Source organism: Stenella coeruleoalba, assembly GCF_951394435.1.
Source record: "Stenella coeruleoalba genome assembly, chromosome: 6".
Lineage (NCBI taxonomy): Eukaryota > Metazoa > Chordata > Mammalia > Artiodactyla > Delphinidae > Stenella > Stenella coeruleoalba.
The window spans coordinates 126,728,953-126,751,229 of record NC_137151.1 but is presented as its reverse complement, the minus strand read 5'-3'; the positions used below and the strand labels follow the sequence as shown (position 1 = coordinate 126,751,229).

The 22,277-nt window shown below is 59.0% G+C and overlaps 1 protein-coding gene across 1 annotated transcript in view; it reads left to right on the top strand.

Annotated features, from left to right (window-relative positions):
• The window catches only part of NDUFA10 (NADH:ubiquinone oxidoreductase subunit A10), a 49,219-nt gene extending 42,129 nt beyond the window's left edge, over positions 1 to 7,090 (top strand). The window contains exon 10 of the mRNA XM_079924776.1: positions 6,570 to 7,090. Coding sequence (XP_079780902.1) covers positions 6,570 to 6,638 — 69 coding nt within the window. The 3' untranslated portion in view covers positions 6,639 to 7,090. The remainder of the gene's footprint in view (positions 1 to 6,569) is intronic.
• The last annotated feature ends 15,187 nt before the right edge of the window (positions 7,091 to 22,277 follow it).

The window sequence follows — 22,277 nt, the reverse complement described above, 5'->3', positions numbered from 1 at the left end:
GGCTCCCTCAGCTTGAGGAAAGGTGCCGTGGAGGAGCGGGCATCGTTTAGGGCAGGCATTCAGGAGGAAGAGATAGATGCTCAGGAGGGCGCTCCAGGGAGGGCAGCCAGTGCTGGGGAGAGCGGGTCCGCGCACGTCCAGGAGGCTCGCTGTGGGCCCGTGAGGACCCTCGATTCGTCTGATGGGGGCTGAGCAGCGGGGGTGTGGTCGGCTTTCTCCCGAATGGTGTTTCCAAGGGCATCGGGTCATCAGACTCACTGAGTGTTCTTTCCTCCCGAATCGTTAGTTTTCATAAAGCGGCAGTTTTCTTGCGGGACTTCTTTCCTGAGAGTGATTCTCTAACTGGTAGATAACTGCGTGCAGTAGCGGCTGGGGCTGGAGAGTTAGACGTTCTCTGAGCAGAAACCGAAGTACCGGCACCGAGGTCATCCATTGAAGGGGGCGCGCCCGTGACCTTTGTGCTGTCAGCCGCCTCCGGGGAGGGGCTTCCTGGGTCAGGGCGAGGCGCTTCTGCTGAGGGACCCGCTGCTCCTGACCTGCTCACGTTTCAGCCCTGCAGCAGCGTCTTACTCCCTCTTTCCCTGGCTTCTGTGTGCTAGTTGATTGTTTAACGTGGTTCTGTTTCATTCCCTCCGTTGACCTATCCGCTGCACCTCTTTATCTCATCGTTAGTGACTGCTGTGAGGTGTGCAGTGCACACCTTTACCTTGTCACGGTCCCCCAGGAAGCCAGCATCGGGCCACGTCACACATGACGTGAGCCCCTCGCAGCCGGCTTCTCTCCCCGCTTCTGTCCTCTGTGCTGTTACGCGTGTGTATTTCACTTCCACACATGTTAGGAACCTCAGGATATACTGTTACTACTTTGGCTTTAAACAGTTCATTCGAGCTTTTTATTCCGTCTTTCCTCCTTCCTGCCCTTCCTCCTGCAGCTGTGGTTCCTGCTGTGCTCGGTTCCTTCATGCAGGTCCAGGTTTCACCTGGCTGAGCAGAGCCCCCTTCAATAGCTGAGCTCCTACTACAGGCCTGCTAGTGATGACTTCTATTAGCCGTTGTTTAGAAAGATATGTATTTCCATTTCATTTTGGTAGATTTTTCATTCATCGTAGAATTCTGGGTTGACGGTTGTTTTCTGCCAACACTGAAGATACTCCATAGATTCCTGGCTTGCACAGTTTCTGATGAGAAATATGAAATTATTCTTATCTTTGGCCCTTGTACCTAACGGAGCTTTTTTCTCTGGCTGCTTTTAAGACCTTCCCTTACTCTCTCTTTAATTATTATGCGCTCCTGTGGTTTCCTCTCTGTTTGTCCGGCGTGGCGTTTACTGAGTTTCTTGGTGGTGAGGGTTTCTAGTTTTCCTATCATTTGGAAAATGTTTGGTCGTTATTTCTTCAGATCGTTTTCCTCCCCCATCGAGGACTCTGAGTGCACATATGCTGGATGACTTGATCCTGTCCCACAGGCCACTAAGGGTCTGTCCATTTGTCCTTGACCTTTTCTCTCTGTGTCTTGTTTGGGATAGTTTCTGTTGCTCAGTCTTCAAGTTCACTGCTGTTTTCTTCTGCGGTTACATGTAATAACGCTATTAATTCATTGCGTTAGTTTGGGTCCTCCGAGAGACAGAAGCCAGGATGGGAGTAAACACTGATGAGGTTTTGGAGGGAAGCCCCTGTGAAGGATAAAGGGACCAGACCTGAAGTGGAAGGAGTCTGGCCCTGTGACAGGGAAGGGGGGAGGAGGAGATTGGGGAGGAACAGTCCAGGAAGGGTTTGGCCAGGCCGACGGGGTGTCCTAGAGCCAAAGGCTCCTGCTGAAAGAGGCCCACGGCCCACGGATGGGCTGCCATGGAACTTCTGCTGCTCTTGGTCGTGGGCTGCACCCTTACGTGGGAGGCGTGGCCTCTGCGTGAGCAGGGTGGCGGGCCCAGAGGGTCAGCACCTGGGCCCTCGGCCACTCGGGCCTCCTCGCAGCAGGGCATCTGAGCAGCACATCTGCATGGCTGCCACACCTACCCAGTGGAATCTGTATTTCGGGAATCCTGGGTTTTTTTAAATTCTAGAAGTTCTTTTTATATTTTCCAGTTCTTTCATTATTTTCCTTTTCCATTTAATTTCTTGATTACATTGAGTATTTTTATAGCTGTTTTAATGTCCTTGTTTCCTAATCCATCATCTTTGTCATGTCCTTAGTCTGCTTGACTTTTCTTCCCCTGGTTACAGGCTACATTTCTCTCTCTCACGTGTCTAGAACATCGGTTGCCGTAAGTCATGAGCTTTTACGTTTGTGAGCACCAGGTTTTGTTTCATTCTGTTGAATGGCAGGCAGTTAAGATACTTGCAAGTCAGTTTAAGCTTTCGGGGCTTGATGTTTAACCGTTTTGGTGGGTCTAGAGCAGCCTGTCTTCCAGGGAAGGGTTAGCCCGGCCCCCGGTGTGCAGTGAGCGGTCCCTCTGCTCTGGCTGGCTCAGCCCCAGAGCAGCTCTTGGACTGCTCACCCGGAGACACCCTGGGACGTCCTTTGCCTGGGGTGCTCTCCACCCGCCTCGGGGGCACCGCCCCACGCACCCTGCCTGCTGCTCAGCTAGAGACCAAACGCGCTGGATGGACGTGGCTCTTTTCTGCCCAGGTCCCTCCCCAGCACCCAGCCCGTGTCCACGCAGTGCCACCAGCGCACTCGGGTGGCCCAGTTGCCAGATGCGCGCGGCCAGGCGTTGAGTCCAGGCCCTATTACTCCCTCGTGGCGGGAACTACAGGCATCACCTGGCATGGGTTGGCCTCTCGCTTGGGCTGTCCCTAGTGGCGCCGCTAGAGGCCAAGGTGACTGAGGTCGTGGCCATCAGGGAGCAGCTTCCCACGCCCGGCGGCTCCAGCAGGACGCGCTCCACCCCATCCTGTCACCCTTGCCCCCCCGTCCTCCTGGCCGTGTCCTCTTCTCCGCTGTCCGGGTCCGTCAGGGAGGACTTCTGCATCCCCTCCACTCCTCCAGCACTTTCCACCTGCTACCATCCCACTTCCCAACTGGTTTATATGTTCTGTGTATTTTATAAGGTTAGAGAAGATGGGACTTTTATTCGTGTCTCAAAGCAGCCAGGACACAGTGTATCAAATGTAGAAGGAATGCACAGTTTCCTCCAGGAGGATGAGTGCATGTATGTTTCTCTTCTCAGCTGGCTTTTGTCCAAGCAGCTGCCGGCATCTCTAAGCTGCGTGTGACAGCAGTGCCTGGGAGGAGCAGCCTCTGTGAGCCCAGACCTGTGAGCCCAGACCTGTGAGCCACTCACGGCACCCATGCCGTCCCGGCCCGTAGCGTGTAGAGATGGGCGCCTTTTCCTAAAATCACAACTCACCCAGGGTTTAAAGTGTCCTCACGGTCAAACTTAGCAGCATCACTTTGTTTCAGCCGCACCACCCTGAGCTCAGACCTACCATGCCTGCGGCTCCCCGGCCTGACCCAGGACAAAACTGACTGCGGGCCCGCGGCCAGGAGTCACGCTCTCGTGCTGACGGTCGGACGAGGTGCCCGCGTCAGCTTCTGAGAGATGCTCCCGCCAGGAGGTCCTGGGCCACTCCGTCCTCACAGGGCCACAGAGCGTGTTTTCTCAAGTGGTGAATGTGGTGGACTGGGGCTGGGCGGTTTGAAGGCTGCCTTAAAGAAGCGGATGCAGATATGAGGTGATGAAAAGGAAGCAGCTTTGTTTCGCTTTCTCGTTGTGAAACATCCCAAATGGGAGCCCTCCTGGGGTTCTCTGTTGGCTTAACTGCACTGAAAGGGCACCCTGAGGGTCTGGGGACCCTTGTCTGGGTATGAAAGGCCAGTTAGCTGCTGCCCCAGGAGGTCCAGAGGGCAGATTTTGTGATGCAGTTAATAGACGCCGGCTGCACTCAGCGGTTCCACATGCGAGTTTTTATTCTCTGCTCTGTGGTTTAAAATTTGATTTGCAAAGAAGACAGCAGAGCCAAACTGTGGCCTCCCGGCCCTTCCTCAGCAGGTGCTGGGGGCTGGCCCGGTGCCGGTGTGCTGGTGTCGGCGAAGCTTGAAAACCTTTCCGATGAAAAGAAATCACTTTCTGGTGTGATAAGAATTACGGAGTGATAAAAATTAAGATTGTTCTTTTATTGCTGCAGCAGCTGTGTATTCATAGCAGTTGGCTGGGAACGTCTTTGTGGACAGACAGGGAGAGACCACGTGGGGAGATGCACCCCCCCCCCCGCGGCTCCTGCTCTGTGGCCCCTCTGCCCCCGTCCTGGTTCTTGTTCCCAGGGGGTGGCCGCTCTCCACGGCCTCAGCGCGGCCTCTCTCTCGTTGCACAGACGCGCCCAGTGTCTCTGTCGTAAAACGCAGAACAAGCTGCCTGGGTTTTCTGTAGCAGCTGTAACGAACGGCCACCGGCGGAGCGGGTGGGAAGGTGCCGTGTCATTTTCCGGTTCTGGGGGTCAGAGCACAAACCCAGGCGAGGGGCTGTGCTCCCACTGGGGCTCTGGGGCGCTTCTGCTTCTTTCCTTTCCAGCTTCTAGGGCCCCTCGCACCTTGGCTCCCGTCCTCGGTCAGGCCGACCTCTGCTTCTGCCACCGCATCTCCTGACCTGACCCGCTCCCAGGACCCTCATGATGACCCTGGGCCCACCTGTCAGTCCAGGGCGGTCTCCCCGCCTCGAGGTCCCGACTTAATCATGTCTGCACAGGCACAGGGTCTGGGGGTGAGGGCGTGGGAGTCTAGGGGGGATTTTGCGATCTCAGTACCCCCTTGACACACAGGCTCTGCTCACACCCCGTCTCCGCACACAGCGCCCCCTGCTCGCAGGCTCCGGGGCCCCTCCTCTCCTCGGGTTCTCCCCCGCGCCGTCCTCGCTGGGATGGCGACCCCTCCCTCGAGATGCCGGGGCGGCAGCTGTGCAGCTGGGTCTCCAGCAGAGCCCCGCCTTCTCAGCCACCGACCCAGCTCCCCACCTGCCCGTTGGTGGTCTCCCCGCGGCGGCCCACGCGCTGCTCCCATTCCGCTTGGGAGCCAACCGGGGTGCCCGCCTCCCTGGGGCGCCACCCTCTCGTGCTCCGCTGTGCTGCCCAGGCTCTCCTGAGCCCTTAAGGCCCGTGGAGGTCGCTGACACCCTCGCGCAGGGCCGCACTTGCAGCTCTTCCGGCCCAGCGACCACCTTCTGCCGCAGTGCCTGTCGGAGTTGGAGAGCAGGGGCGCCGCCCTCACTCCGGGTTCTCCCGCCACTCCTGTCCCCTGCTCCTCCCGTGGCCATGCCAGGCGTCCCCGCTCGCCCCGTCCCCGGGCTTTGCTGCTCCGTGTGCGCCCCCCGCCGGCTCCCCCTTGGCGGGCACCCTGGGCCGTCGTGTGCCACTGGCTCCCTTCCCAGTCTCCGCCCAAGAGGATGACTCCTGGGGGGAGCCGGGTGTTTCCTTTTTCCTCTGTCGTATACCCAGGGTGCTCCTAGCACCTGGACGAGACCTTGTGCACAGAGGCTCCCAGGGCCGGAAGCTGCGGTCAGCCTGCACTTCGGTCCTCCCCACTTACAGGTCCCTGCTTCTCTCCACGTCCTGCAGCCGCGCACGCCCACTGCAGGCCTGTGCACCTGCCAGAGGGGACGCAGGCTCAGTGCGGGATGGGTAGTGTGGCCGCGGGGCGTGTCCAGGCAGGGCTGTGTCTGGCCTCGGGTGTGACTGTGACCCCCCTCCTTGCACTGTAGCCTCTGCCTCCACCTCGGTGTGGCAGGTAATGAATGCCCTCTGCTGATGAGAATCAAGGAAAGGCGGATTTCTTTTTTAAGCTGCTTCAGTACTTGTTCTCAAGGGCAAAGTGTGGAAGATTTTTGTGTGCAGTATGTAGTGTGTACATATCTACTGCTGGACCACATTAACTGGAAGGCAGGAAAAAGAAAACTCCGTATTTTGTCCCCACTGTTAACTGGATGAATCTCATTGTGCTTTGCCTGTTCCCTGCCCGGCCCACGCAAGACTCCTTCCAGCCTGGCCTTCAGAGCCAGGCTTCCACGCTCCACGGTGGAGGCCAACCCCGTGACGCGCCATCCCAGCCTGTGGACCCCTCGCCCTCGCCGCAGGCTCCCTTCCCCTGGGAGCCCTCCTGGCCATGTGAGGGAGCCTCTGTGCCCCTCCAGGTCCACCCTGTGTGTGCCCTGCACCCCTGGGGCCCCTGCCCCCGATTTGTGGTGGGGCCCATGGCAGGAGGTGCTGGCAGGAGACGGGCAGGTGGGGCAGAGAGAGGGGCTGAGACATCTCCCCTCCCGCCCTCTCCCCCCCGAAAGCTGCGGCTCCCCTAGGTCAGTGCCACTTCTGCCCGAGGCTCCACGGCCACCCTCCCAGCAGCAGCACAGACACGCGGGTTGGCCACTGGCGTTTGTAGCCCCCCCAGCAGCATGGAGGCTCCCGAGGGCAGGGTCGTGTTGTGCTTCCTTCCGCGGGACCCCTCACCCTTAGAGTGGGACCGCCAGAAGCAGGCCCTGCCGGCGTGGGGAGGGCAAGGGTGGAGTGGAGGAAGCCGTCAGGTGAGCTGCGGGGACGGACGGACGTTGTAAACTGCTGGTGACCACGGCTTTCCCTCCCGCAGCTGCCGGGCCGCAGGTACAGCCCTGGGTACAACGAGGACGTGGGGGACAGATGGATCTGGCTGAAGTGACGGCCGCCTCCGTGGAAGCTGCCTCGCGAGGATGGAGGTGCACCCAGGCCGCCTGACTCCCCTGGACTCCACGTAGCTTAACATCGGGGGTGGGAGTGAATGATCCTGAAGTTGCACAGTGGAAGAAACGGCCCAGCAAACGGCAGTCTGCCCTGCAGTGTACTTACGGGAGTGGAAGGAGGCGCCCCCGTTTAAAGGGGGGCCCTCCAGCTTTATTCTGGGACGATGATCACTGGGGAGAAACAGTCTGCTGGAAAGAGCAGGTGTCACTTGGAGAATCTCATTTCGTCACAGTCATGCTCTGTGTCAGGCAGGTTTTGTACACTGTGTATTCAGACTTCAAGAAATAAAACCGTTCCTGTGGCACATCCCTCCATTATACATCTGCCCACACGCGTACGCGCCACACACGTGTGTACGCACACACACTTACCATTAGCCAGCAGTTGGCTTTGATGTGGTTTGGTTTGATCAAGACATATATTAGGATTGAAGAGTTTTTCTGAAGCATTTCTTCTTTTTGTTTTAGAATGTAACTACCACATTAGAGAAAAAGGAAAAAAAGCAAAGAGGAAATACCAAAAAGAGGAAGCAGTTACCCTAGATTCACAGAGCAGAGTATTGGCTGTGAAAGGGCTTTGGGAAGAGTCTCCTGTGACGGCCCCCGTCGCTGGTGGTGCGACTCCTTCCTGAGGGGACTTCCAAGCACAGAGTGTCAGTGGGTAAAACACAAAAGCGAAACATACTCTCTTTATCACCTAAAAGTCAAGTTGTTGATCAAAACTGAGTCACGTGAGAGAAAATCGCACTTGCTTATCCACCTCTGTTGAAACTTAGAAACAAAAGTAAGATTTCCTGAAGGCCAATTGCTGAGGTCCGCGTTTTAGTTGCGGAGTTAAGCTGTGAGTCCTGTTAAGTTGGGTTTTCTACTGTGGAGCCCCACTGTGTTCAGCATGGTCCCTCCGAGCCCGCACGTGTCTATTTAAATGTAAATGAATTAAAATCCACGTCCTCAGTTGCTCTGGCCACAGCTCAGGTGCTCGGAAGCCACGTGGCCCGTGGCTTCCGTCCCGGACGGCGCAGGCGAGACGGCATCCTCACCGTGGAAGGTGCCCTCCGGCGTGGCTGTGTTGGAGCTCCCGCTGGCCCCCGCACCATCCTTCCTTTCCCTCCCTCCCTCCCCTCGCCCGTCTCTCCCTCTCTCTCTCTTTGGATTTTAAGAACTGAACGTAAAGATTCCCAGCAGTTTCCGAGTTGGAGTCTAGATTTAAGTGGGCGACATTTTGCATTTCACTAAAACCCAAAGCGCTTTCACGGTTGACTGAAAGTGCGCCAGGCGTGGGGCCAGTCCTGCAGTCTCGTGGCCCGGGCGCCGCACAGACCCCTTAGAGAGGGGAGGACGGAAGAGGGGACCACGTTCAACTGTCCTGGCTGCTCTGGCGTCTGGGCTGTAACGGGCCAGCGCGTCCCTTCTCTCGCCGCCACCCTGCAGTGTCCCTCCCGCCGGGGTCGGCGTGCGTGTGGCCAGAGGACTTGGGTGGCAGACAGGCCTCTCGGGCGGGCAAGGCCGGTTCCAGCTTTGGGGGCAGCCTACACCCCCGACGGGGTGTGGCTCTGTGATTGGTGGGGCTGAGAGGGTGAATGGTGTCACGTTCGGTGGTTCCTTTCCCGTGAGGTTGGGCAGAAGAGCAAGTGGATGGTGCCCAAGTCTCTGCACATTGAAGCCCCGAGGGGCCCGGCCGACGCTGCGTCTTTGCCCAGAGCTGCCGCGTCGTCGCCTCACAAGAATGCTCGCAGCCCTGAGCAGACCCAGGGTGGCAGTCAGACTGCATTCTGAGTGTTTCCTGCTCGAGGATCGGGACGGAACGACGCGGTTACATGTCTTGCAGGTGTGTGTTTCCAGGCGAGAGACTCTGTATTGAGGAAAAAGTGCTCATTCTTTTCCTAAAGTACATTTTTTGTTCTATCAGGTTTTGTAAGCAGAAAGGTGAGAACGGCGGCTGCCCAGAGGGAAACGACAGACGGTTTCTTCCGTCCACCCTAGCCGGTGGGTCGCCCCGGCCTCACCATCCCCCGCTGGCCGCAGCCGTTCAGCAGTCACCCGCTGGGGCCCGCAGCCTCGTGCCGACAAGGCGTGTGGCCCAGCGAGGGCAGGTGACGAGGCTCCTGAGACGGCAGGTGTGCCGAGGACTCTCTGGTTACGTTGTTCTCATCTGATCTCGAGGGCTGGGGTCTGTGATACAACAGGAATGAAAGGCGCGCCTGCCTTGCCTGCCAAAGAAGCCCCTTTTGTTTGTCAAAGCCCCCCCCCCCCCCTTCAGCCACCAGCTTGGCTTGGGACCTTGCTGTGTCCTGTGTCCTTACCAGTTGCCCGCTTCTGGGCTGGTCGTCCTTAGAGGTGTTTGGACGTGTCAGAACGAAGCAAGCCTTCAGCTGCCTTTTTGTAGGAAAGCACGGTCCGTGCTCGCACTGGGTGCAGACCGGTGAGACTCGGGCATCGGCAGAGCGCGGGTGGAGAGAAGGCTGCAGTTGCTGTCACGCTGGGCTGCAGAGGAGGCGCCTGTGTGGGCGGCAGCCCCTGGCTGCTCAGGGCTGGGTGAATGGAAGCGTGCGCCCGAGGGATTCGGGGCTTTCACGCGGCTGCAGATGAAAGGCGGGAACCTGAGGCTTCCTTCGGGGACATCGGGAGAACGCAAGGGCAGCGGCTCTGGTGCCACCCCGCTGCAGGGACCGCCTGACACTTTTCTGAATTTTGCTGAGGAAAGTGTGCTTTTAAGTCCACATCCAGGACTTGAACCAGAGGTTTCCTCGGGGGGGGAGGTGCTGGGGGCTTGGCCAGGATGAACCTGGGGTGTTGGGACCCTCGGGGCTGCAGGAGGAGGTGACGCTTCCCCGCGCAGCGTGGTCACCGGGCTCGCAGTTTGGCTCAAGTTGCCCTCAGGATTCTCCCCTCAGGAAGCAGTGAAGCGTGGTCAGACTTTACCTTCAAACACGTAAATAAATTCCACATCTATACCGTTGACTTACTAGTCTTGAAATTCTTGACGAAAAATTGTAATAAGAGGAATGACGTGTGTTTCACAAGTGGTGCTTCCTAGTTGAGGTTCTGAAGCTCCGTGCTTAGACCCGGCTGCTGCTGGTAATTTGGAAAGTACTCAGGTTGGTACCATGTAGTTTCATGGAATTAACTTTTTGTTAATCACGAGGCTATGCTAGTGACTAATAAAATCCCAGCTTTTCATTTTTAAAAAGGCCTTTTCCTCGGCATGGTTTGCGTGGCGGTGGGTTCTTTAATACGTGGGTGTGTGGAGCCTCCTGGGTCCCAGGCACCATGTGCGGCCCTGGACGGAGGGCAAAGAAGAAACAGACACCAACCGCAGCTCCAGATGTCGGGTCCCTCGTGCGGAGAAGCGCTGGACGCCGTGAGGCTCGGTGACCGGCAGGGTGAGCGTGTCGGCCGAGGAGGTCCAGGCCGGCCCCCGGGGCACCCCAGCACCGACTCGGGAGCTGAGGTCGGGGGACAGTGTGGCTTTGGGAGGTGGCCGGGCCGAGGTCCTGGGAGGATCTGGGCCGGGAAGACGGCCGGGGATGTGACCCCCGGCAAGAGCTGCGTCCGGAGGTGGACGGAGAGCCTGGTGGGTGGGGACCAGGTGGGGCAGGGAAGCACGTGGGGACAGCTGGGAGCAGAGGCCAGGGTCCTGTTAAATTCCGAGTTTTCCACTGGGCCTTCTTGTAAAGTCAGTCCCCACGCCAGAAGTACACGAGGGTGAGCACGTGCCCGTTCCTCGTTGCTGAGCCTTCGTCTGCTTGGGAAGCGCCGTGAAGAGATGGCTGGGGGTCACCGGGGGCAGCCTCGCCCGGGCTGAGCATTCCCTCCCGAGACGCAGGGACACTCGGGCCGGGGAGGCCACGTCTTCCCCGAGTGTCGCAGTGGAGTGTACAGCTGGAGCCCTTTCGTGGGAGTCTGGGAGCCTGAAGGGGGACGTCGACTTTAATCTCCCAGACGTGTGCTAAGTGAGGCCAGGGCCCTGGCCGGACGGGAGCCAGTGCTAAGCCCCCTCCTGCTTGCGCTGCTGCTCCCACCTGTTCTCCCTCTAGAGGAGTCACCTGACACGTGGTGAAGACGCCAGTGTTTTTGCTTGAGTTTGTGCGTCTCACCTGTGTGGCCCTGGGGGCTCACCTGGGCTCACGTGGGCGGCGCGTCAGCAGGGGGGTGTCCAGAGCTCAGTTTTCTGTCGGGGGCCAGGGATGAGCGTGTCTGCGTCAGCGCGGCATGTGTCTCCAGGGATGACTCCAGGCCCCTGACCTGGCCCCGGCCCCTTGTCCTGTTGCTGCCTCCTCTCCTGTCCCAGTCCCGGGGCACCCAGCCCATCCCCCTGTGGCGTGGGTGCATGCAGCCCCGAGCCTTGCTGCTGCCGCCCTTCCTGCCCTTGGTCCCTCAGCGGGGAGGCAGTGCTGCCGCCGGAGGAGAGCATGTCTGCGGAGGGGGCCGGCGGCGGAGTCCACGCAGAGCTCGTGGGTCGGTGGCTGCCCCCTCCCCCAGTGCCGCCCTCAGCTTCCCCGCCTCCTCAGCCTAGGCTGCCTGTGGGCGGCCCTGGAGGGGGGTCTTCAGTGGACTCACAACTCTCACCCTCACCTCGTAGGCTCTTCCGTCCGGGTACCGGGCACTGTGAGCCTGGAGCTGAGGGGCCCTGTGGGCCGGACCCGGATGAGGAGGCCTGGGCACCGAGCGCTGGCTTGGCCGCTGGACAGCCGCATCCTGGTCCCGTTGCCATGAGCTCTCTGCCATCCTGAGGCCTGGACGCCCCCGCTGGCGCCCGGTCATCACACAGCCAGGCACCCCGAGGGCCCCTCCACCCTCCTCTGGCCCCTTCACATTCTGCAGAAGGGTCTTCCCCCACCCCCAGCCCCCCAAGTGCTGAGGTTGCCGAGATGACCTGCTCTCAGGGCAGTTTTCCACATATATACGTCTATAGTATTTGTGTACTTCATGTGAGGCTTGCTTTCTTAGGAGATAAATGCAATAAACCCGTTTCTGTTGAAATAAAAAGCAAGACTTGCAACGCACCCGTCAAAGCTGAAACGAAAATGAATCCCTTCTGCGAAGGGGGACAGTCTTGCCAAGAGAATGTAGCTTAGATGCAGAAAGAATTCCAGCTGGCAAGAAATCCCCAGTGCAAAAAGCCGGCACATGAGCCGCTTGTCCGAGGAAGCGTGGCTGCCCGTGGCAGGGAGGGGTGGCGGCGGTGACGGCGGTGACGCCTGGGTCTTAGGACCCTTGTTTCCAGAACGAACTCGAAGCCAGCGTCATGGCGTCAGTCACTGCCTGCCAGCCGTGCCGTGCAGTCAGGCATCTCTGGTCTTGCTCTGGCTTTTTCCAGCTGTCAGCAGGTTTTACATCTGTGAGTACAAAAAAAAATCGAATGATAGTCTTTACCTGGTCAGAGGTGGCTGGAAAGACCCCAGACCTTCTTCTTTGTTGTAACATAAAACAGCCCTTTTCTCTCCGCCAACAAGTCTCATCACGTTTGCTCTCTCGTGGGTCCATGTCTGTTGCTGCTGCTTCCCTCGAAGGTGCAGGGTCGGCCGAGTGTGCAGTCACCTCGCCCTCCTTAGGAGCCGCTCCTGTGCCCCGACGCCGCTGCTCTGGAAGCCGGTTGGCGGTGGACCACCCCCCCCCACCCCGGGGCCGGGACGTACCCCAGAGGAAGCTGTGGCAAGCGCACATGGGGACGCCGGGGGACTGGCTTTTCCCTGCAGGGCCAGGCCTGGAGCCCGGGTGAGGCAGCGGTGGGGAGCCGTCCTGTGAAGGGCGGTGTCCGGTGCATGGAGCGGGTGTCCAGGCGGGAGGGGCCCACGGTGGGTGCCCGGAGCCCCGCGCGATTCTGCAGGGCGCACTCGGCGGGGCCTGGGGTGGGGCCGTCACAGCCGCCACGGACTTAGGGGGTCAGAGGACACCTGTGTCCTCTCGCCGTGGGCCTTGGGTCCAGCTGCCGGCAGGGCTGGTTCCTCCCGGAGGCTCAGCGGACAGAGGCCAGTTCCCTGGCTTTTGCAGCTTCTGGGCGCTGCCCGCAGGCCCTGGCTCGCGGCCCCTTCCTCACACCGCTGGCCTCTGCTTCTGTCCACACGTCTCCTCTGGCTCTGGCCCTCCTGCCTCCCTCCCTGAGGGCCCTGTGAGGACATGGCCCACCGAGATAAGCCGGGGGTCCTGTCTCAAGGTCCCCGATCACATCTGCAGAGCCCCGTCTGCCACACAGGGTCAGAGCCACAGGTTCTGGGACCAGGACATGGACATCTCGGGGGCCGCCAGTCTCTCCACCACGAACCCCATAACACAACGACTGAAAGGCCCTTTAAAGGCCACGGTGATGGCCTGGCAGTGCTCCTGGCGGTCCTGACCGTCTCCCGAGGGGCCCGGCCGGGAAGGTCCATCCCTGGAGAAGGTGCTCGGCACTGAGACCCACCTCGGGGTTGTACCCCGCTGTCCCAGCAGCTGTCGACAGCCCCGGCCGTCGTGAGCCAGGCCCACACTCGCTGGGATCCAGCAGCTCCCAAGGTGGGCCCTGCCCTCCCCGGGGCACCCTGCCCGCACCCAGGCCGGCTGCCCACACCTTGGGGGGCGGCTCTGAGCGGTCTCCATGGGCTTGCCCAGCGTGGTGGCTGCTCCCTGGGGAGGGTCCCCGCCAGAGCCGCCGGCCTCCCGGACCTTCACTGTCCATGACACCCGCTGCCTCCTCCCCACCCGGGTTGGGGTGCGCCCTCTGCTGCCGCCCTGCTTTGTGGTCCCCGGAGCCCTGCCGGCCACCCAACCCCTCCCCGGGCCTGCCTGCAGCCTCTGTCTCCCGGGGCCTCTGCTGCGTACCTCTCCGCGAGCTGCTCCACCCATGGCCCAGCTCCTCTGAGATGCAGCGTCGGGGCCACGTGCGTGACGGCGTGGGCCGGGCCCGGCAGGGTCACCGTGCACATACCTCGTGTGGACCGTGGGCCGGACCCCGAGGCTGGGCGGGGACAGGAGCGCTGGGCACCAAAGCCCCTTCCCGAGCGCAGTGTGGGTGCCGTGGCCCCACTGAGCTGGGCACGTCCTGCCAGCCGCTGCTCGAGCCCCGGCCGTGGGGACGGGAGGGGATGTCAGGACCGGAGAGGAACGCTCCCACCCCCTGCCCTCCCTGCTGTCTGGGTGATGACCAGGCGGGGCCCTGGAGGTCAGGGCTCTGGGGAAGTGCCCCAGCCCAGCCGGTGGCATCAGTACCCCGTTTCCTTACAATCCTTCCTCCCCACTTCCTGATGCACCAGTACTGTGTGACCGTTTTACACAATTTAGGGATTCCAGGTGGCAACAAGGAAGAGGACTTTGGAGTCAGCTGTGTTCTCTTTCTCCACGTCCTTAAAGACCTTCCCAGACAGTGTGACGGCGCTCGGTGCCCCCTGCCCAGACGGGATAGAAGTTGTGATCCCACCCTGGGGTTTCTCACCTGAGCCCAGTGGCCAGTGTGCCCCGTATTGGGGGTTCAGGGCACCGGGGGGAGCGTGCTGAGCAGTGGACCCTGGCCCAGTGCTGCGGGCATCTCACGGGACCGCTGGCGTTGGTACCTCTGCCACTTTGCTTTGCTGGTTTTCCCTCTTCCAAAATGAACGTTCCCTGATTCCTTGTGGCCGGACCTCGGGCAGTGGTGGGCACAGCTCTGATGCCTGCGCCTCTCCGTGGTCTCGGCCGAGCTTGCCCGCGAGCGAGGACACGCGTGGACCTGAGAAGGGGCCACGGAGCCCGGCAACCTCCAGCCTGGCGAGGAGAGGCCTCCGTGGGCACCGTCTGTGTTGATTCAGGAGTTTTCACTTAATTAGCGGATCCTCTGCGGCAGGGCCCTCCAAGATCAACTGCCTGCCGAGGGAGCCGGGCTGGAGTGGAGAGGTACGGAAGCCGTGGCCGGCACGTGGTCAGCTGGACGCCGACAGAACACCTTCCTGAAGCAGGTGTGGGAGTCGTGAGAACGGTTTCCCTGTAAACTGTGGGACGGTAGCCTTCAAATGTCTGCCTGTTCTAAGGACACGGCAGAGCGCGAGGGGCCCCCGGACACCAGGATGAAGAAGCGGGGTGTCATGGGTGCTACCCCCGAACCCAGTGAGGGACGTGGACCCGCTTTGGGGTGTCTCTGGTTCCGTGGCGGCCCGAGCCCAGTGCCTGCAGCCTCAGATGGGCGTGGGAGAGTGGGTCTGTGCTTCTGATTCCTACACCAGTCAGATTCCCAAGTCGGTGTCTTCGAGGGCAGGGAAGGGCCTGGCCACCCTCCTGATCTCCAAGGGGAAGGCGCCTCGAGGGCTCCGCGGGCTTCAGCTGCCTGTGGGTTCCCGGGGTCTCACGGCCACGCCTGTGCTCTGACAAGGCTCTGGGTGGGTGCACCGGAGACCCGGCCTTGCTTTACCATCGGCTCCTTGAGTCAGTAGCAGGCGGCAGACCATTTCCCTCCAAGCTCAGTGCGGCCCCAGACCAGGGACACCATCGCGAGCGCTGCCAGGGGGCCTTGGAGCCGTGCTCCCAGAGTTCGATCTTGCTTCCCAGGAAGACTCCAGCTTCTATTGAATTGCAGATCATTTTTTTGATCCAGGCTGCCAGTTCCCGTGCAGAAAAACACTCCCAAACCAGCGTGGTGGGAGCCCCACCTCCCTGGCCTGGCTAGGCCAGGGCTGAGTTAACACACGAGAGGAAACCCATCCCCGTGGGCTCGCCGAGAGCAAGTCTGACAGCCTGGGCCTTGGGGGTCTCCACCGTCTGGGACGGCACTCAGGGGTCCCCAGCGGGGGGCAGAGGCCCACCCCGCCACCCCGTGGGATGCTCTCCCGCTACGTCGAGTGATGGGAAAGGCCTCAGCATCCACGGGTCCTTTCAGGTCTGGCCTGGGGCTCCTAGCAGGAGGACCGCAGTGCCCGGCAGGGGTTGTCCAGCCTGTATCAGCAGCCTGGGTCTGGATCCGTGCTCTGTGTCCTCGGGAGGACCAGTCTGGGTGGCCGCAGACCCTCAGGATGCCGGGGGAGGCCCCGCAATGCCCCGGGACGAGGGAGCAGGGCACCTGGAGTCTGAGGTCCCCCGGCGACGGTGGCCGGCTAGGGCTGACCTCAGCTCTTTGCCGCGAGCACTTGCGTGCCGAGGTCCATCCCTGGGAAGGGGCATAGGGAACCGGGCCCTGACGTGAGGAGGCGGGAGCTCCAGGCTCCCACGCTCACCTGCCCACACTCGCGCTCCCACCTTTATAAAGCTCCAGTGGGTGCCAGGCACTCTGCAGAGAGGGGTCAGCACTGAGGGAGGTGGGAAGGCCCCCGGCCGCCTGCGGGGGACGAGGATGTGACGGGGCACGGGGGGAAGGGGCCCGAGTGGAAGGTCGCACACAGAGCCCTGAGGATCACTCTTGAGAGGCCGGAGCAGCAAGGGGTGGGGGGCCGTGTACAGATGGGCCAGGGTCCCGGAGGTGGGCCGAGGTGGGGAGTGTGGGAGAGCAGGGGAGCCCTGGAGTCAGTTCCCAGGAGCGGGGAGCGACCGGTCCTGCGTCTGGAAAGTCAGCGCGGCTGCAGGGGGTGGGTGGTAGGTACCGAGGGGGCAGGAGCTCAAGAGGAGGGCGGGGCGGGCCGTGCAGGAGCAGTGGGCGCCGCAACGTCTGAGCCCTGGCGCGGCATCCAGGTCGCACAGCCCACCCGCCTCGGGCTTCGCCGGCCGCAGGGCGTCTGGGAAGTGCCTCGCTTTCTAAGGAGCCCGAGTCCCGCCTGGGAGGACGTCAGTCAGATCCGGAACCTGCCTGGGGGACGTCTCCCTTCTTGGCCTTGATATTACTTTTTGCTCTTTTGGCCTGGATTGCGCTCCAGTCGTGGCCCTAAAGCACTACGTTTTCCCTTCTCAGGGACATCCCCAGCATCCCCAAATCAGATATGCTCTTGCGGGGCTAAGAGTTGTCCCTGCTTGTGAACATTCAAAAAAAAGGTCAAAGATAGCAGATGAGGCAGAGGCTCCTGCCCCCAGTCCCTGAACGAATAAAAAGGAAACGATGACAAATTAGAAAAAGAATCCCAGCAAAAAACAAGCTAGGTCATAAACTTCAGACACAGGTTGCTGAGGAAAGAGGGGAGGGCTCCACGGCAGAGTGGCGGCGCAGACCGTTGGCGCCCGGGCCCGCCCTCCTGCCTTGGAAACACGCCGGCTGGTGACTGGGGGCTGGGAACCCTGGATCGTCTGCACATACGGACCCTGGGAGGTTGTGGCATAGCAGAAATGGGGCAGGCTGTGGGCTGACCCTCCCTGGGGGAAGGGGAGGCTCCAGGCACACTGGCCATGGGAGTGGCCTGGTATCTGGGACTGGACGTGCCACTCTCCCACTGTGAGTCCAGGACATTTCACGGGATTTCAGGAGGAAGCAAGGTCGGGCTTCTAACAACACCCCTCCCAGGTCGTGGAGACCTTCCTTCTGCCACCAGCCCCTCAAGCATCCCAAGTCATCCAGAACACAAATGTCTGTGCCTCCGATGGGAAAAAAACATCATTGCCAGGCTTGGAGGGACAAGGGTTAAAGATGCAGTGGGACACTTGGACACAGTCGCTCAGGCTTGAACAAGATGGAAAGGGGTGGGGTGGCCAGGCTGTGTGCAAACAACCACGGGAAAATAAGTGACTCAGTGCACAGGACAGGGTCATAGCCTGCAAAGATGACTACACACCCAACTTAGGAAAAACACAGCTAGGGAACAGAACGAAACCTCCTCCCATGCTCTGGCTGAGAGAATAGTTTGATAAGAACACGGACTCATAAGATAAGCATCAAAAATATACCAAAGGCTAAGAAATGAAAATAAGGTTCCAGACCTCAGAAAACAACTTGAAAACCAAACAGTATCGATAAAGAACCAATAAATGAATTACAGAGAGCAAGGAGCAAAACAGACAAGGCTGAAGTCAAGCAGGGGACGAAAAGCAGTGTTCTCGGAGTGTGGTCCCTGGACCAGCGGTGCTAGCAACTCTGTTATAAATGCAGGTTCTCAGGCAGACCGTATTGACTCAGAAGCTCCGGGTGCAGGGGGACACCCAGCCTGGTTTAGATGACCCAGTAAATGAAGTAAGTTAAATAGGTTTTTATTAAGAACTGTGTAAACCTAATTCACATTAAGAATAGACGAGACAATCCAACATAAGGATAATTGGTGCTCTTGAAGTGGAGCTTCCAGCAAAAGGAACTTAAAAGGTGTGCCTGTGGGGGGGTATGTGTGTGTGTATGTGTGGAATGCACATATGTGTTTTGTGTGTGTACGCCTGTGTACACACGTAGTGGGGTGTATGTACACATATGGGGTGTACACGTGTGGGTGGGTGTGCACACGTGTACGTGTGTGTGCAGATGATGTGATCTTTCAAAACCAGTTTTGGTGTTTTGTTTTGATTTGTTTTTTCATTTCAAGGGATTTTAAAAATCAAAGGTACAGACTGTTGTGGTGCAGAAATATTTCAAGTTTAGAAAATGCACTAGTTTTACTTCTATTATGTTAAACCAACATTAAATGAAATTAAATATACTTTGAGGCAGCATCTATAGTAAGATTTCATTTTATAAAAGTGTAGCTATCCTTCTGTATGTACGCACTTGAAAGTGTCACATTCGCTTATGTGAATGGTGGTTTTGCTGAAGAGAAGACCTTGGCCTGTTTTCCTCCTTCCTTATGTGATTTTTTGTGTAGATGGCGTGGAGGGACGTCTGACACCAAGGACTGAGATGACCAGGCTCTCGGTTCCTGGTGCGTCGTCATACTTGGGCCACGGCAGCCCCTCCTCGTTCGTTTGCTGATGTGTTTCGTCCCCCGTCTCTCCCCTGACAGAGGCCGCGGGGCTCCTGTGCTTAGTCCGTCTGTGCCGTGCGTGTGTGTTCCTGCCTGATGCGTTGCTTTGTGTGCGGGCATCTTGATGCACGCGCGCGTCTGTGGGATCTACAGCTCCTTGCGCTGCTTGTGTGTTTTGCCCACTGCTGTGTCTTAAAGATCCGTCCTGATGCCGTGTGCACCTGGCTGGTCACCCCTAACCGCCCCGTGGGATTCGGTGGTGGCGTACCTTCTACAGGGACGGACACTCCGGCAGCGCTGTGAGGACAACCCTGCGGGTGTGAACGTTCCCACTTCAACATTAAACTGTACGTAGTCTAGAGAACGCGGTCAAGGTTACCTGAGTCTAGTGTGTCGTGGGCTTTGGGCTGTTTTCCAGCTCTGTGGGGCGTAGGTGACTGAAGAGCACAAAATACTCCTTATAGATGGGCAAGCCCTGCACCACCCATGGACGCTAACCAACACCTCCTCTCACAATGTCCTTGTCCCTTTAAATCCGGGTCCATCCGTGTCTGGTCTTCGGATTCTCTCTGAGCCAGTTACAACGTCAGTCCTATTCCTACAATGAATAGAATAAAATCTCTAATGTGTTCCTTTTTACATCTCTCCATTGAGAGCCATGACTTTCTTTCTAGAAGTTATCTTGTCCGCTGAGGGGACCCCTGACTCCTCAGGGAGCCATGCGAGTGTTTCTTTGGGAAACGTGTCAAAGGAGGATCTCGCTGATGGGCCGTATTGCACGTTCTCACCAGCGTCTGTTCTCTCCTCCCTCCGGGTGCCTGACAGCCAGGTGGCACCGGACGACTCCTTCAGGTCTCTGGGCCGGGAGTAGAGGTGACACGACATCTCCAAAGCAGAGGAGACCCCCCGATGAGGGCTGTGCGCTCCATGCTCACTTCCCTGGCCCTGGGGGTGCGCGATGTTCTAGATCAGGGGTCAGCTAACTGTGGCCCGTGGGCCGACTCACCGTCTGTTTCTGTAAATAAGTTTTATTGGGACATAGCTGCCTCTCATTCACTGGCTCTTCTGTCGGGCAGAGATGAATCTTTCCAACGCAGGAAAGGCCTTCTGACCTTGTTCTGGTGGTAGGGCCTCCATCAGGTGAAGCAGAACCCACTTCAGCACGTCCGGGAGCCAGGCCTCTGCCGGGCGGGCCGCCCAGATCTGCTCTCAGGCTCCCGGCGGCTCTGTCTGCACGTGACAATGCAGGCTGCTCCCAGCCCCTGCCCACACCCCTCCACGCCGGGCTCGCCCCCTCCCTGACTGTTTCTCCCTGAAGAGCCCTGGTTTTGACGCACGATTGCCCATGGGAGGGGTGTGGGCAGGGTCATCCGTTAGGGTCTTGCTTCGTGCCCAAGCTCGATTTCTTCCGAGTCACCTGCTGCGTTCTTGGCTCCTTTCTGGCTGGGAGAGCTGTGGTCCCTTTGTCGCTGACATGGAGAAAATCCTTTTCTATTCTAGAAACTGTGCACATTACAAACATCTCCTACCATTTCTTTTTTTTTTTTTTTTTTTGCGGTACTCGGGCCTCTCACTGTTGTGGCCTCTCCCGCTGCGGAGCACAGGCTCCAGACGCGCAGGCTCGGCGGCCATGGCTCACGGGCCCAGCCGCTCCGCGGCACGTGGGATCTTCCCGGACCGGGGCACGAACCCGCGTCCCCTGCATCGGCAGACGGACTCCCAACCACTGCGCCACCAGGGAAGCCCCATCTCCTACCATTTCTTGAGTGTTTCTGCACGGCTATCCTTTATAATGAACTTGCATAATTTTTACCAAAACAATGAGATTTTTCTTAAAAATACACACAGAAAAGTGTGGCAAGAGCAGAAATGCTTTAAGCAGCGGTGGAAACCTTGGGATAAGCGAACCCCGGGGAACTGTGCTGCGCGTAGCAGCATCGCCTCCTGGTTGCGTGAGCTTTGCGGGCGGGCGTTCCTGCTCCTTTCCTCCGCAGAGCCCTGCTGGCTGCTCCCCCAGAACCCACGGTTGTTTCAGCAGCCGCCCTGTGGGGTGAGCTGGATGAGTCACCTCCTGGAAAGTTGCGGGAAGACGCCGGGGTGGGTACGGCCCGCCCAGCTGAGACCCTGTGGGGCCTAAGACAGCCACCTCTCTTCCCACTGAGCGCCCCCAGGGAGGATGGGTGCTGTCTGCCGGGACCCTGATGGGCACAGGCCCCCCACATCCTCCCCCAGGTGGCACCACCTGTGTGATGTCCCTCCACCAAGCAGTGTTTCTCCCAACTTTATGGTTGGACAGGAACCAGGTGGTGGACGAGAGACCCCACTGCCCTCGTTACTCCGTGTGTGTTACTGGGCGCGCTTGCCAGTCAACACTCCTGCATCCCTGCCCGCAGGCCCGGGGCAGCCCAGTCTCCCCACAACCACTCCGGTTTAGTGGTTCGACCTTGCAGGCCTGCCAAGCAGGAGCCCGGCCTGGCCCATGCCCCCGTGTCCTCTCCTGGCAGCTCGGCCCTGCAGCTCGGCGGGACCCAACTCAGCACCTGCTCGGAGCAGAGGGCACAGGGAGGGGACACATCCTCTGCACACAAACACAGGGGTCCCTTCCTGCATTAGTTATACAGCCTCTGGCCAAATGGGGAGCAGTTGACCCGTTAGATGAGCCGTAGGACATGCACGACCGCTGTGACCCCATAAACTCTTCAGCAGGGACGGGCCAGCGCTGGGTCTGATTTTTCTGCCCTCACGGTTGACGGCTGAAGGTCTTGGGCTGCCAGCCTGGCTGGTCGTGTTTGCAGCAGCTCCGTCCCAACAACGCAAACTGGTACTGGGGATCTGGTGTGAAAATGAGGTGAAGTAGAGGCTGCTCTCCAGGGACTTAGCCGTGACCTAGTGGGTCCCACAGGGACAGCGTGCAGGATCAGGGTGCCGCGAGCAGCTGCGAGGTGCGTCACAGACAGTTTGCTGCAATGAAAGTCAGTGGCTGTAGGAAAAAATCAGACAAGAACAAGCGCTGGCAAGGATGTGGAGAAGCTGGAGCCCTCGTGCACAGCTGCTGGGAGTGTAAACACGCAGCTGTTTTGTAAACAGAGTCACCCGTGGCCTGGCGGTTCCACCCCAGGTTGATACTCGAGAGAAATGAAAACACGTGTCCACACACACCCTTGTTTAGGTTGTTCACAGCAGCTCTCTTCACAGTAGCCCAAACCTGGAGACGCCCCAGTGTCCATCAGAACGTGGTCTGTCCACACAGTGGAATACTGTTTGGCCATAAAAAGGAGTGAAGCCCTGATAACATGCTACAATGTAGGTGAACCTTGAAAGCATGATACTGAGTGGATGAAGCCACTCAGAAAATGATCACGTATTTCACGATTCCCTTATTTGAAATGTTCAGAATTTCAAGGCCAGAGAAGCAGGGGCTGGGCGGACGGGAGTGAGGAATGATAGCCAGTGAGCCGGGGGGGTCCCTTGGGGTCGTGGGGATGTGCTAACATTGGATTTGCAGTGACTGTTGCACAACTCTGTCGATTGATGAGAAAGTGTTAAGTCGTGCACTTAAAATGGGTGAATTTTATGGTATGTAAGTTATGCCTCTGTAAAGCTGTGAAAAAACTGAGTGGCAAAAAAATAAAGTTAATGGGTTCGAGTTTGCGTATTACTGACACTTTTGTAAATCTCAGCTGAGCGGAGATCGTCTCGAGGTGGACTCTGCTGGCTGAGCCTCTGTGTCCTTCCTGGGTCCACGCCTTCACCCTGGAGTTTGAGCCAGGAATGAGGCACGCTGTTCCCTCTACTCCTGATTCACCGAGAGGGGGCACGTGACCCGGTTCT